General features: G+C 42.0%; 1 protein-coding gene across 1 annotated transcript in view; it reads left to right on the top strand.

Annotated features, from left to right (window-relative positions):
• The window catches only part of tbc1d16 (TBC1 domain family, member 16), a 26,955-nt gene extending 11,399 nt beyond the window's left edge, over positions 1-15,556 (top strand). Inside the window, exons 5-13 of the mRNA XM_005734635.1 lie at positions 3,718-3,912; positions 4,077-4,224; positions 4,358-4,522; positions 5,171-5,319; positions 8,588-8,722; positions 9,525-9,711; positions 10,296-10,475; positions 12,274-12,420; positions 13,069-15,556. Coding sequence (XP_005734692.1) covers positions 3,718-3,912; positions 4,077-4,224; positions 4,358-4,522; positions 5,171-5,319; positions 8,588-8,722; positions 9,525-9,711; positions 10,296-10,475; positions 12,274-12,420; positions 13,069-13,362 — 1,600 coding nt within the window. The 3' untranslated portion in view covers positions 13,363-15,556. The remainder of the gene's footprint in view (positions 1-3,717; positions 3,913-4,076; positions 4,225-4,357; positions 4,523-5,170; positions 5,320-8,587; positions 8,723-9,524; positions 9,712-10,295; positions 10,476-12,273; positions 12,421-13,068) is intronic.
• Positions 15,557-15,592: the final 36 nt, after the last annotated feature.

The following is a 15,592-nucleotide window of genomic DNA, read 5'->3' as shown; positions in this document are numbered from 1 at the left end:
AAATTATTGATTTCTTTCCCTTTTTTGTTGTGGCTTCGAATAACATAATGTTAAATTTTCCCTTACTGTAATTTTTTGTGTTATTTTTATTCACAAATTGTTTTTTTTAGTTGCCCTAAGCTACCAGAAGGTGGAGCCAAAAAGAAAAGAATTGATTGCATGTGAGCTGGTTTACAGTTTGAAGCCACAAGGTGGCTCACTGCACTACAGCTAAATGTCCCGAGCGACCTGAAAGCAGGTAGATGACTTCAGCAGGAACCATGAAATGTTATCAGGCTTCACAATTTCAATTTTTATTTAAATTGGCCTTCGATCTAAATGCTGTGTAATGTCACAGAGGTCTTTAAATAAGTCTCCAAATCCTAAAACAAATTAAAAAAAATAAAGCAAGCCAAACCGCAATCCCTCCACACACTGTTCTGTAGTCAGGGGAGCCATCTGTACAGTAATTGCGTTGCTGTTCAGACCTCGCGGTCGTGTGATTTTATGATTCCCTTCGCGGATGTTTCCTCACGCAGCTATGTGGCCTGATATGTTGCCCAGAAATGTGTAAGCCTGTGTCAGTGCCCCCACCGCCCCACCCCCACCAAAAAAGAAAAAAAAAAGCGAGAGAGTGAGACAGTGTGACTTTAAGTGTTTTTAGCCACTTTTTCACATTTGCTGTAAGTGCAGTCAGTGTGTGACTTGGCATTGCTCTTTGCTTCACAGCTTCTAACCTTTACTCCGTCCCTCTCTTCATCCAAAACTCTCTGCCTCACTTGCTGTTGGTGTCTCTTCACAGCTCTTTGGCACTGTATACATCTTTTCCTCTGCCTGTTATTTTTTTCCCTTCTCCTTCTTTTTCTTCTTCTTTTGGATTCTCCTCTGTTCTCCATATCTGTCAACTCCTCCCACTTTTCTCATTATTATTATTTCACATCTCTTCCTTTTGCATATTCTCGAGTTGTTGTATCTTTTGGTGTTGTCCACCTCTCAAATACTTCGCCCCACCACTACCACCCCCCTTTCCCCTTCCCCTTCCTAAAGTCTGTGTGAAGCCCTTTGATTCTCGGTGCTCCCAGGGTTGTTGTGCTGGGCTGAATGTCAGCTCTCTGGATTAGAGGACTGAAGAGAGCAGAGCAGCAGCCAAAACCCTGGAACCCACTCAATCTCTCTTTCTCTCTCTCTTGCTTTAATTGACACTGTTAAGGGGCCAGGAACTGGAAACATGTCACTTGGAATCATTCAAAGAGAAAGCTCTGCGAATGAGAGTGAGAGCGGATGAAAAGGGGGGGGGGGGCAGAAAGAGGAGAGCGGTGGGAGAGGGCAAAAAAGAAGGAGAGAGAGAAATCTGCAGCAATCTCTGTCGAGCTTCTTAACAAGTTTCTTTAAAGTTTAACATTAGTTTATGATGCTGTCAATGCGTACTGCCTTCTTGGGGCTGCACTTTGTGGAACGTTTAGTATATGATTATGTCTAAGAACAGTGGTTTCTTACTGTGACGCCTGAAAACGTTTGCAACCATTTGTTACGTATATTTGGTCTGGCAGTTGCGATCTTAGTTTTTCCTTGTTTTTCCAGTTTTCCATGTTTAAATATTTTTTCAACTACCTAATTGTTATGTAAGGGGGAAAAAAATCCGTAAACAGGATTTTTTTTTTCAGCAGAAATATTTCTTTCTTCTTTATCTGTTGGTTTATAATCAAATTAAAGTACATTTAATATGGACAAAAGAGTGTCCAGTGTGCAGAAAGTGCCTTTGAGGGATTATTTCCGAAAAGGATAAGATGATGCTGGATGTTTTTTCTCCTTTTCTAAAACTTCAAATTGTACTGACCACTTTTCAGTGTGCGCCCACACCGCCCCCTTCGTCTGAGCCCTCCCTTAAACTCCCTGTTCTCTCCAGGGATTAGCTAGAGGACCTGGGAGTCTCTGTAGGCCTGTTCACTGCGTGGTGGTTCTCAGGGTGACCTGGCAGCACTTTCCCCCGGAGTATAGCCTTATGTGTGTGGAGGGAAGCATTACACAGGGCCTCAGGGCAGTTTGATCTCACCCTGGCCTGGTGGGACATGATGGTTACAGCAGTCTCACTCAAGCAAAACAGCTTGTTTATATAATGTACACTGTGCAGAATTTATGGCGTGACTGCTGCCTACTTTTGCTCCCTAATATAAATGAATAGAATCGAGCTCTAAACACTGACAGATGTTGTTAATCACTTCTTGAGTTTACGCTTGAACGCAGCACAGTGAATGACCCATGCTCAGATTTCAGAAATCAAGTGCTTTTTCACTCTGACCTTTGTTACTTTTTTTTTTTGTCTGTGTGGCGAAATATACAAAAAGATTTTAATGCATGAGTCTTAAGCATGCAGGAAAGAGAGAAGGAAATGTCAGCTGTAAATGGGCTTATGGGCCTTCACAGTCACTTAACAAAAAAAAAAGGGAAAAAAAGGGGAAACGCAGTTGTCCGTTAAAAGATCTCCTTCATAGTTCACATTGCCTAACTCTCTTACCAGAACTCTCTGCGCCTCTCTCCCCGTCTCGTAGTCTTCCACAGTCTGGTTTGTGGCATGATACATGAGACAGAGAGCAGTAAATCACCAGATAGCATAAGGAAACAGTGCAGCTTGGATTGATCAGCCTTGTTATTTTCCCATCTGCTAACAGGCAAATTATTAGCAAGACATGATTGATTCGGGGCGTAAAAGGCTCAGTCGGCCTCCCTCGTGATCAAAGAAGCCAACGTGTCAGCTGATGCGAGCAGAGTGGAAAAAATATATACATTTTTACAAATTGATATTCTTCTCTTACTAAATTTTGATCGTGAATGACCTCTTCTTGGTTGTATTGTTAAAAAATATATTTCTGATGCATATATATGTGTGTGTGTGTGTGTGTGTAGGATTTATAGCAAGTCATAATCAAGCAACTTAATTTACACGTGTGCTTCTCAAATGTCGCCGGGTTTAATGCATTTCTGTTTCTCAGCATTAGCAGGTCTGGAGACGTGTTTGCGAGTGCATTTTGGTCATTAGCTATGGTCCATTCTTGAGTGTCTGTGTGTGTGTGTGTGTGTGTGTCTACGTGTGTAGGTTAGAGAGAGCACGCCAGCCAGCGAGCAGTTTGGCTGGCGTGTGGTTTGCTGCGGTGCGCAGTGCGTGTTTGTGTTGGCCACGTACATATTTTGGCATTGTCGCATGCATGTTTCTCTGCACACACGTGTGATTATAATGTGTGTGTTCTTGTGTGTCTCCTCGTGCAGCAGAGGAGCCTTCAGCTCAGGTTTCAGTGCCGGGAACAACATGCTTGCCATGAGGGAATGACAGGGGAAATTGGACAGCGGACAGTGTGATTTGTGTGTGTGTGTGATTTGTGTGTGTACAGATTTCCTTGTGTGTTTGTGCATGTGTGTGTTTCTGTCCTCTGACGCCTCCATGCATTCCTCCTATTCTCAGCCTCTTGGTGAAAAACATATTGAGACATAAAACAACAGGGGAGAGCTGAGCCGAGGAGTGTCTCCACCAGCGGCCTCTGACTTTGTGATATTCACTGTCAATGCTTCACGTTGAAAAACATAACTTTCTATCTGAATGTGAGGTTAAAGAAGCAAAGAGAGAGAAACTACATTTAAAGACTCCCTATTGTGATGTAAAGGGGAAAATACTTGAATTAAACAAACCCCCAAATTCTGATTCCAAAATCTTTTTTTTTATTTTATTTTTTATTTGTTTTCCAGGGAGCTGTGCGAGGAATCCATGAACCACTCGGCCAGCTCTGCTTCAAGTTTGGACAGCCATGCCCCCTCTGAGAGCAGCAGCCAGTCGCAGGGCATGCGGTGGGAGGAGCAGCAGAAGCTCCTAGCTCTGGAGCAATTGTGTGGAGTTTTCAGGGTCGACCTGGGTCACATGAGGTCGTTGAGACTCTTCTTCAGGTCAGTCGGAGAGTGCAAAAGGTCGCAGAAAGGTCTCGAGGGGTCACTTTGCTGCGCTACTGCGTAATGTTTCACTCTCTCTCACAGGCTCTTTGTTCGCTGCGTGAGGTTCTTTATTACTACAGTAGTTATTGACTTTATCATTCACCATTGTGTTGTTGCAGTGACGAGGCCTGCACTAGTGGCCAGCTGGTGATAGCTAGCAGAGAAAGCCAATATAAGATCCTCCACTTTCATCATGCTGGCCTGGACAAGCTGGCTGAGGTGTTCCAGCAGTGGAAGTGCTGCAGAGAAACTCAGCTCAAAGACCAGGTCGGGTTACAGCCCAAATTCCCAGTTTGGTTTCTAGTTTTATTGGAAAAGGAAGCATTTTTTTTAACAGTTTTTATTCAGTTGTAGTGTCCTCGCCAATGTGTTTCTCCCCTTTGGTCTCATTTAACATCAGGTGTCAGATGAGAAGTCTTGCATGCAGTTTTCCATCCAGAGGCCCACCCTGCCATCGGCCGAGACTCACCCAGAAGAGAGGCTTTATCGAAGGCTGGATGTCACCACTTGGCTACGTCACCTCAACCAGAACGGACAGGTGGAGGAGGAGTATAAGCTGCGCAAGGTATGTATGCAGGTGTGAACACAAGCAGGCTATTATAATTCTGAGGAATCAGTCAGAACGTAATCAATCAGCTAATATGTTAAGCTCAGTCATACCTATCCATACTGTAAGCATCACATTTTCTGGTAGCACATGCTTCGGAAAGTCATTTTGAAACTCAGCCCTACACTGAAGTTTCAGTTTGAATCAGCACTCCCAGGTTGTAAATGATGAGAGGATTGGTCTTGGCCACTGTCCCCCTGTGACTCATTTCAGTCTTCTTTGATTGACTCAGTTTAAACTTTACCATATTGTTGAAAATGACTCAGAGGCCGTTAGACTCAGACCAAAACATTTCCTCAGTAAACGCACAAGTGCAGGAATTGCAAAAGAGGACTGTTCTTGCTGGACCTGCTGACAAAGCAGTGTTTGTTTTTTGCCCCCCCCCCCGTTAACATTACAGAAGTTTCAGTTTTGCAACATTTTGCAGCACTTGATAAACAAGCCTAGTGAGGTGATAGTTGCATTGCAGGCTGTGCCGCACTGTCTGCATGCATTGTTTGCATAAAGTATGGTTTGCTCTCATAGTTATCAGTTTTGGCCCCTGCTTGCCCTTTGAACGCAGAGAACACACTCCCTCTGTGCTCACCTCTACACTCTTTTTACCAGGCCATCTTTTTCGGTGGTATCGACCCATCCATTCGTGGTGAGGTGTGGCCCTTCCTGCTGCACTACTACAGCTATGACTCCTCTTCCCAAGAAAGGGAAGATTGGAGACTGCAAAAGCGTAGCCAGTACCATGACATCCAGCAGAGGAGGTATGTTTGTGGAAGTACAGTGTTAACATCATGAAGTCTTTTTAAAAGTATTAAAAAAAAAGAAAAAGCTTGTATTGAGAGACATCTGTATGCTTCACTCTCTGAAACACAGATAAACTATCATGTGGCTGCAGTGTCTGCTGCCAAATGCTCAGTCAGTCAAACATTAAACCATATGTGAGCCTATTGTGGATTTCATCGCAGGCGCTCAGCAATCAATAGGCGCAATCAGGAAAGTGTTAAGGGGAGGTGCTGGGTGTGAAATAAAAGGTCTCTTGAGAAAAAAACATGTCAGCGCTTATCAGATCATACTGTCTTGTCGGATGGAAAAAATAAAACAAAAAAACAGAACACAGCTTCGGTATGCACGGCCAACCACACGCACACGTCACACACACACGAGCACGTTCCCCAGTCTTCATTTGCCTCCAGCCTGCCATCAAAAAGGTTAAGTGTACACATATTTTCACACATTGTGCCCCTCTGTCTGTAATGAATATGATAATTGGACAGGTTTCATGTGTATGGCCTATTAACATTTTGAGTGCTTGAGAAGGTCTTATTGAAGTCAGGTAATTAGAGTCCTTGTTCTGACTGTGATGTGGATTCCTGTAAAGAGCCTTTGAGTAGAGCCAGCCTCCGGGGCCACTAGTTGATCATTAGGAGCAAAGAGACATGTCTTTTCATTCTGTGTCCCCCTCAGATGTGATAACTACCTGGTCGTCAATGGAAATGGGGCAGCAATAACAAGTAAAGCAAAACTAACCAGACTGACACTAGATTACTGTGATATGTGAGCGCACAACAAGAAAATATGCGAAACTAACAGAGGAATGTGAACATACATTAAGCATACCAGTAGTTGTCCTTTTTCTTATTCCTATCATTTAAAAAACATTTCAAGCTGTTGTCATAATTTTTTTTGTTTGCAGCTTTTATTACATGATATATATTGAATAAGAAAATGTCCTCTGGCTAACTTGAAGATAAATTGTTTTATTTCATTTTTTTTAGAGCTTATAAGTATAAGTATACTATACTATAAATAAAAGTTCTTTTAATTTTTTAAAGTGGTCTTGAGCAATAGCTCTCCAGGCTTTTCTGAAGACTTTTCAGAGGTTTTCTTTGGACATTTTTTGGACTTTTTGGCTGCTTTTTCAGTCATTTTCACTCTAGTCCTTCTACCTGATGATTTTTGTAGGAGATTGTTTGTTAAGCCACTGAACTCTGACTTCTGAACCATTCAAGGATTAAAAACGGGTGACTAACTCAAGGGATGAACCAGTTTAGGGTCTATACACACAGACAACTTAGCAAAGAACCAATTTTAAATTATATCTGTAGGTTAGCTATTTTTAAATTAAGACTGCTCAACTTTTAAAAGAAAATGGAGCAGATCTGTCCTCAAATTACAAATAACAAAACAAAACAATAAAAACACATTTAAAAGATCTTACCTATACTGCTACAATGAGAAGCCTTTGGCCTTTAATCACAGTCTAGTTATTGGATACCAAATAATCCAGTTGATAAGGCTTCTGAGCTTTTATACTTACCATACATATGTCAAATTTAACTTGCTGCTTCTCACTTGTGGCATGACAGGAATCATGTCAATCGCATTTCTGGTCTAACCTGAATAATGTCCGGCAGATGATATCATCCGATTAGGTTTCTTTTTAAAGCAGATAAAGGTTTCATTGTTTTCAGTTCCTGCTTGAAGAACGTTTAAAAAAATATATCAATGCCATCAAGATTAAAATTAAAAATAGTTCATTATTGGTTTAAGAAAGTTGTTAAGAGCCAGGTTTTCTTGTAGTTTTTAAAGGGGTCTTGAGCAATAGTCTTTGGACATTTTTTTTTTACTCATTCGTCCAGTCTTTGTATAGTATATGACTGCTTTCAGAGTAATGTTGTGTGTTGATTAAGCCACTTAACAAAGACCTGTGAAACATTGAAGCATATAAAAGAGACCTAATTCAGGGGATGAACCAGTCTACACATAAAAGACAACTTGGAAGAGAAGCAACATTAAATTGTATCTTTAGGCACTTTGTTACTTGCAGCCTGCCACAAAAAACACACAATTTATTTCTTTAGTTAAAATTTGAAAAATCTGAAGAGAGAGTTTGATCCACCATGAATTGCCACGTGGAAAGAGTCTCAAAGTCTCCACGACTGCATCCCACACACAGTGCGATGGAGTCGGTCATGGATTGGCCTCCCCAGAGCCTGGAGGTCAACATTATTGAAGCAGTGTGGGATTATCTTAACAGAGAACAGAACAAAAGGCAACGAACATCCAAAGAAGAGCTTTGACTGTCCTTCAAGAAACCTGGAGAAGTGTTCCTGAAGACTACTTAAACACAATACACAAAAACGTGCCTAAGAGAGTTCAGGCTGTGCTCAATAAAGGTGGTCACACCAAATACTGACTTTCAAGGTTGTTAGACTCATGCAAACCAGAATTGTTTTTGCCTTATATCCTGTATTTCCATGTATGTTTGCACATTTTTCAATAAATTGCTGCACCTATGTCCCATCTTTGCAAAATATATAGAAACGAGGGATAGATTAAGACTTTTTTTGCCTCAAAAAAAGTCTCACCTCAGAAAAGTCACATAAAAATACAGATTTTTGCCTCATTCAATTATAACTATCTATGTTCTTATTGTCTAGGCTTATGAACTAAAAAGTGATGAAAACAATTCAAATTTCAAGTCAAAGAGAAGTAGAAGGGTCCAAGGACACGAACACAACAAAAACTAAACAGTTGCGTGGCATTGCATCAGGTGTGCGCTCATTATTCCTGGTGGAGCTTCATGGAAAACAAACAGTGTTAATTAAATCCCCTCTGCTTGTTAGGACTTGAGTACATTAGTGCCACACTCAGAGTACATTGCTAATATAGTTGCTAACATCTACAGGGAAGGATAGGGGGAGTTTTATGGTTGTGGTATTATTCTCAGTGGAACACTTGATTGTAAAATACCCTGCCAGGCCCACTGTTTACACACCCCTGGATTTTTTGTTCATTTCTAGCTAAGTGTTAGTGTTACACCTGAGTCACATTTGCATCAACGATCACTTGATAACCCTTCATTTTGTGATTCTAATTACCAAGCATTTCCTAAGAGACTGTGCAGTGAAAAACTTTTTTTTAACGCCACCGCTTTAACAGCTTTATTAACTGCTGCAACTTTAAGTTTGCCTTTTCTTTCGCTTAATATTTCTGTTGCTTTCTGGTGTTTATATGAATTTTTCTCAGGTTGTCCATGAGCCCGGAGGAGCACAGTGAGTTCTGGAGAAAGGTCCAGTTCACGGTGGATAAAGACGTGGTGAGAACGGACCGCAGCAACCACTTTTTTAGAGGCGAGAACAACCCGAATGTGGAGATCATGAGGTCAGACCACCATCTTTTTCTCATTTTTCCCATCCACTTTAAATTTCTATCTGTCACCTTCTCCCAGTCCAGCCTTATCGTTCCTCAGCCCAACGCACAGGCGTACCTATTCATTTCATATTCTGAACCCTGAGGGAACGGCAAATGAGTTTCATGCTTTATTGACTCTGACTAAGCCGTCTGAGCACTTTTGATGCATACTCAGAGCTAATAGCTTTCCAAACGAGGAGCAAGAGGATTTAAATAGCATATTAGTTTAGTGACTCTCATCAAGGCTCCTGGTATTTGTCCTGGCATTATGTCTCATATTGTATGTGAGCTGGGGTGATACCAGCACTGCACATGTCCAGATAGAGAGCACTCATCTCATAAGTTAGCTCACAGCTATTACTGATATGTCAAATAGACATTTGTCTGGATCATTTAGTCTAAGCAGAGAGACCGGCATCCTCATATTGCAGTCTCCGTCTCCACAAATTCAGTCTTTGTTTTTAATTTAGTGCTCAAACAACAGAAACTATCTTTAGCCTGTTTCCTTTGTTTATGCAGTACTTACTAAGGTCTGAAAACAGCAAAGGAAGTTTTCTCAAAATTGGTAACCATGCAAGAAAAAGGGGAAAAAAAGCTGAGAGTGTTTGGGTGGGACTATACATTTGGTTTGGCAAGGACTGTGTAGAGGCTGTATTGGAGACTGTGAAAGGGGTTTATGTTTATGGTTCTACTGTGGCCACTTACAGCGCTTTTTTTGAGATGCTGAGATGTTATGACACCACTAAGATGTTCGTGGTTGTTGTCGCCTCAGGCGGATTCTGCTCAACTATGCAGTGTTTAATCCTGACATGGGCTACTGCCAGGGCATGTCTGACCTGGTGGCCCCGCTGCTCACTGAGATCCAGGATGAAAGCGACACCTTCTGGTGCTTTGTCGGCCTCATGGAGAACACCATCTTCATCAGCTCCCCGCGGGACGAAGACATGGAGAGGCAGCTGGTAGGCAGTTTCTCTGTGCGTCTTTTGTGAGTTGTACGAATGTCTGAATTGATTCTGCAGAGACGCTTTACACCACAGCTTTCTGACACTTCAGCTTCAAGTTGTCTCTAACAATTTCTGTAACTTAGACATTTATATCTATTTTCTTGACCAGATGCAAGTGGCTAGATTAAGCTTTCTTTGTTCATTCTTTAAACAACTCTTTCAGTTTTCTGATGAATCACATTGTACAAAGCTACTTTGATCTACTCCCTTATTCATAAGTCATCACCACAGTTGTTGGTGCTGCATATTTGATGCCGAATGCCCTTCCTGATGCAATCCTCAAGGGATTTGTCTCTCCTCCTGGGATCTTTTTGCTTGTTAGGTGACTGTATAAATCATTATGCTATAGAGCCACTATGCAGGATAAAACTCTGACTCTGTGATGTCAGTGAGGGTAGATATCCCTAATATGGTCATCCCAGCCACACAGCTCCACAGCCTGCTGTTCAAACTTTGAGTTTATGAAGGGCAGCCAATCATAAAGTTGGCTTAAATAGAAGGAGGAATGAGCTTAAACAGCTCTATGACCCTGCTTCCAGATGTACCTGCGGGAGCTGCTGCGCCTCATGCTGCCACGTTTTCACCAGCACCTGACCAGGCTCGGGGAGGACGGCCTCCAACTCCTCTTCTGCCATCGCTGGATCCTGCTCTGCTTTAAGAGAGAGTTCCCCGACACCGAGGCCCTGCGCATGTGGGAGGCGTGCTGGGCACACTACCAGGTCAGGTCAAAGTCCGAACGGCTCCTTTGCATACACAAGTTTGAAAGAAAAACTTTGCATATACTACGCTGCATGTTACTCCTTTAATGCTTCCCACTGCAGGCTTCTGTAATCCTGCCTTTAAAACCTGCAATTGCTCTTCAAGGGGTTTAATGGTTTTGTTTATTTTTGGGTTTTGATTCCCAGAGATTACAGTGACCCCTAATAGCATATTAGCTTAAAAAACAAATTGTAAAAAGTAAAAATACTGTGTTTAAAAAAAAAAAAAAAGTCATTTGGCTTATCTTGAATCTACCCAGTGCATATTTTCCCACCCTTTCTGTATTTTATCAGAGTTAGTCATGCCTGTGTAGTGCGTAGTGAGAAAGAGGTTAACACCTCTCCTCAAATATCAGCCTCACTGCTTCGTACCATCTGCTCAAACTCTCTTCTAGATGTTCTGATCTGAAGCTACAGGTGGTGATAGAAGAGATATGAGAGTGAAACCTTGGTTTAGACAGTTGAGTGTCACATACCAGATGGGCTAAAAGCAAGAATTTCTGATTGATATCAGATTTTTCTGTGAAAGGGAAGAATCGTGTAATATTGGGTCACACAATATTTATCTCGACAGTTCTTGCTAAACGAAATGTTTGGGGTTAGTCCAAAAATAGATTTTTCATGAAAAATGTTTTGCTTTTCTTAAAGAATTTATTGCTTTCTTAATGATAAAAGGACAGGTAAAATGTAAAAGTCTGGCTATTCCACCAGGAGGTGAAAACAGACCTATAATAAAGGCATGGGGGAAGATATTTTAAAGTGTTATGGACAACTGAACAAATACTATTGCACATCAATAGCTCATTGTGTACAGTAGATTTAATAAAGGCTTTATTTAATTTCGTATTGAAAATCATAGTAATTTTTGGGCTTTTAATGATTTATTTGAACCTGCATCCACACAGGGTCAAACGTAAATATACACTCACTTAAATCTTTTAATAAATGGTCCTGAAGGTTCTACAGTGTCTTTGAACTTGCCAAATCATATCAACTTTTCATTAGTGATCATGATTGGCTACAGCTGGTAGTTTCTGGTAGACACCTCCCATTGGATTAACCAACGCTCAGAACAATGAGAAGGTTCGAGGAACTCAGTGATCATCTAGATTTACACAAGTTACAGACAGTTATACGTAAGGACAAGTTATTCTGATCTTACACCATTTTGGTGGCATATATTCCACAAAGTTGCTGGGATAATCCACTCAAATCAGCAGCTAGATGGTTGTAACTTGGATACAACTGGGTGTTTCAACAGGATAATTATCCCAAACACACAAGAAAACTGGTTTTTAAATGGATAAACCAGGCTAACATTAAGCTTCTGAAATGGCTTTCACAAAGCCTCGACCTCAACGCTATTAAAAATCTATTTACTATACTTAAAACTCTGGTCTATGCCAGTAAACCAAACAATTTAAACGAACTCTGCCAATTCTGCCGGGAAGGGGGTCAAATATCCAGCCATAATCATGCCAGAAAATTATGCCAGAAACTTGTTGATGGCTACCAAAAGCATCTGATAGAGTTGCAACTTGTTAACGGACATTTGAGCAAATATTAGTGAGCGTAGATGTATCCTTATCCTAGACGTGTCCTTAACGTTGTTCCTTATAACAAAGGCATGAATAAATGCAAAGCACTTACTGAAATTTAAATTTGCATTAGTAACATAACTGACTGTACACCACAGAAGCTGATAATATGCATATTTTCCTTCTACCTTTCACTTCTTTGCTGATCTAATCCTCTTTAGACGGACTACTTCCACCTGTTCCTGTGTGTGGCCATCATTGTTCTCTACGGGGAGGATGTGACAGAGCAGCAGCTTGCTACTGACCAGATGTTGCTGCACTTCAGCAATCTCTCCATGCACATGAACGGAGAGCTGGTTCTGCGCAAGGTATCACAGTAAAACCTTTTTTTGGTTTTCATGCCTTTATGTTACCATTTCATCTCACTACTTCGCTTCCTTCAAACCAAAAATAAAGGTTATCACGCGGCGATCTCCAAATATGAGAATAATCGGTTGTTTACGATCATCATAAGAATTCTTCGACAGACTGCTGCATTGCTACACATTTAAACCAAATCCAGTGCTGCTTGCATTAAGGCAGCCCTGCCCCAATGCTGCAGCAAAGCAACTGATGCACATTAAGTTGCCCACAGAGGCCTTGAGGTACTAAATGGGAGGCTGCCATGCCAAAGTGGAGGATTTATGATCTCCATCCCGGCTATTGTGTCCATGCCTGCTTCCTAATGTTTATGGATGCTGTGTGTTACTACTGCAACCACAGGCAGCGAGTTCATGTTAGCATGCAGGTGGTGTAACTCCACAGCTTTGCTGCATGCGATGCGGACTTTGTAGCTTTAGGCAACATCACGCTTTCTGACCTTGAGAGTCTTTTGTTATCTTTTAGCCCGGAGTCGAGCCCATTGATTTATTTTGGTGTTTTAATGCGCTGTTTGATATCAGCATCGATCTGTGTTGCATTTATTGGCTCCGCATCGTGGCAAACTAGAACTCCTTTCCTCTCGTCCTGCTTTCCAGGCCCGCAGTCTACTCTACCAGTTCCGCCTGCTTCCCAGGATCCCGTGCAGCCTTCACGACCTCTGTAAACTGTGCGGCCCGGGGATGTGGGACAGCCGCTACATCCCCGCCGTGGAGTGTTCGGGTGAACATCCAGACTCGCAGAGCTGCCCCTATGGAGGCACCTCCACCCCCCAGCCCTCCTCACCCTCCCCGTCATCCACACCCTCACCGAACCTCACCCCGACACCTCCACCGGAGGGCAAGAGAGGCTCTAAAACTCGAGACATTTTCACCTTTCGGAAACAGACCTGAGGTGGAGGTTATGAGGTGCTTTTGCTTGTCACCGTGCAGCACCTGTCCCCTCCCCATCTCTCTCTTTCTCTGTGTCTCTCCATCGTCCATGCTTCTAGTTTTACACTCTTAAAAAGGATATTTTGCCACACATGGAGCAATGTAGAACACTGCCTTACCAGAATGTTGTTATTAACATTCATTTCACAAGACTCCGTGATGAGGATTCGCTGTTGGATAGATCAGAGGTCAAGAAGCTACTTTCCTCCAGGAGCAAAATGGACAATCACCAGCCTCTATGTTGGCTGGAGTTACTTTCAGGTTCTAGTCTGCCGCTGGCTTGGCTTTCTTCCAGGGGCTTCGTGGGTAGGGGGTCACATCAGGGTCTGAGGCAACTGGGCTGAATTCTTGCGGATGCTGACCCAGGGTCAAAACAAACTGGAGATTCATTCACAATAACTTGAACTTTACATTTTGAACACTGTTCCCATGTCCTGACAGTGGAATATTTGTCTGAGTATCAAGTTTATACATGCATATCTCAAGTCTGAGCAGGACATTTTTAACGTGAAACCCGATCCTTTGGTGTTAACAGAGAGGCGTTAACCTACATATGATGAATTCGAATGGATTAGCGGTCTGTTTAAGTTTTGTTTGATTTTTAAACAAAGTGAATGTTTTGCGTTTATATCAACAGTTACAAATATTTAGCAATATTATATCCTTGCATGAGCAGTTCTTTACATATAGAGGGCACAGCGTACAGTAATTGTTTTTAGAAAACACAGAGGTAAGGATGTGTTTACAGGACAAACACATCCTGAGGGCTTTCTTGTATTTCCTCATCAGATGATGGGAAAGAACCTTCTCGTAGTTTCTCCTGAGGAGCCGGAGAAAAACAACAACATTCTTCCTTCTGAGAAAGTCAGGCTGTCATGTTACCTGTTGAGCAATAGGATATTTATTTTTCTTCCCTTCCCGTTTTCACATTAGCATAAAAAAGCAAATGAAATGTATTTTCTGCTCGAGGTGTCGAATGGGCGTGACGCCAGAGAGAGCGCGGACGGCGGTTTTTATCCAGACAGGAAAAACCGATGACTTTCTCTCCTACTTGAAACTTCATCCTCGTCTGTGTTGAACCATGTTTAGACAGCCTTGTGAAAAATTATCAGCACAGTTTTTAGTCTGTTTTCCCCCCTTTCCTTCCAGAAGTCTTTCCACTTCACCTTAAAATGAATGACAACACTCAAGAATCAGTTCACATGAATGTATTTGTGTTTTTTTGTTTTGTTTTTTTGCTTCGTCTCACTCGACAACAGAAGTGTTAAAATCTTTGATATATGTATGTGTGTGTGCGCGCGTGTGTGTGTGTGTGCGCGTGGAAACTCGATTGGCCGCTAACATCTGGTGAGTCACAGAATGCCCTACGACCAGATTAGCAGCAGCCACCCTGCAGAAAAAAACCTGGTAGATAAATTAGAAAGACAAGCCGCTTTAGCAGTTAGGCTTTGAGGAGGGATGCGTGGTGATCTTAAATCAGACTTAAAGGCAATCTCCACTTGGAAAACGTCCCTGAGACATTTTGAGCAACAGGCTTCTAAGTGAAAACATCTTTAAATTGTTGCTAAAACGCAACATTAAGATCTTCAATCGGGCTTTCTCCACCGCCCCCACACCGCCGCACTTCCCCCTTCTTTCGGTTCTCTGCATCTCTCAGCAAGCAGCCTCAGTAAATGACATATTAGTTATCATGTGCAGCTGTTTGCTGGAGATGCCCGCAGAGTTTTAAAGATGGGGAGGCTGCGGCGAAGTGAGCAAAGTCAGAAAAACGGAAAAGCAACGGTCGGCGCGAATGTGTGTGAAAGGGAGCTCATGAATTGTATTAGCATTGAAATCACATTTGTTTACACGGACACTGCAAGTCACAAGCTTGATTAATGAACACTCCGATTTCCAGGGGTGGTTGTTGTGAGTTGTGGTCACGAATGTACAGCTGTTAAGCTCTATGATATGTTGATGCATTATTGTACACGTCACAGGGAAAAAAGAGCCTATTCTTATCATTGGTATCATTGAAAATGACTGAAATAAAATTACACTAATGCTTTCATGAAGCACTTCTGAAAGATTGTTGTTGTTTTGCTGATTAAATAATATTTCAGTTTATTTCATTTTGAGGATAAATTGCTTTGATCTGGTAGAAAATAAAGCAGAAATGGGGTTTACTGCACTGGAGCCAGCATTTTTCTGT

The sequence above is a fragment of the Pundamilia nyererei genome, unplaced genomic scaffold (assembly GCF_000239375.1).
Source record: "Pundamilia nyererei isolate P.nyererei 1_Seehausen unplaced genomic scaffold, PunNye1.0 scaffold00059, whole genome shotgun sequence".
NCBI classification, from domain to species: Eukaryota; Metazoa; Chordata; class Actinopteri; order Cichliformes; family Cichlidae; genus Pundamilia; species Pundamilia nyererei.
The sequence above is the reverse complement of the archived record's forward strand: the minus strand, read 5'-3'. Positions and strand labels throughout refer to the sequence as shown.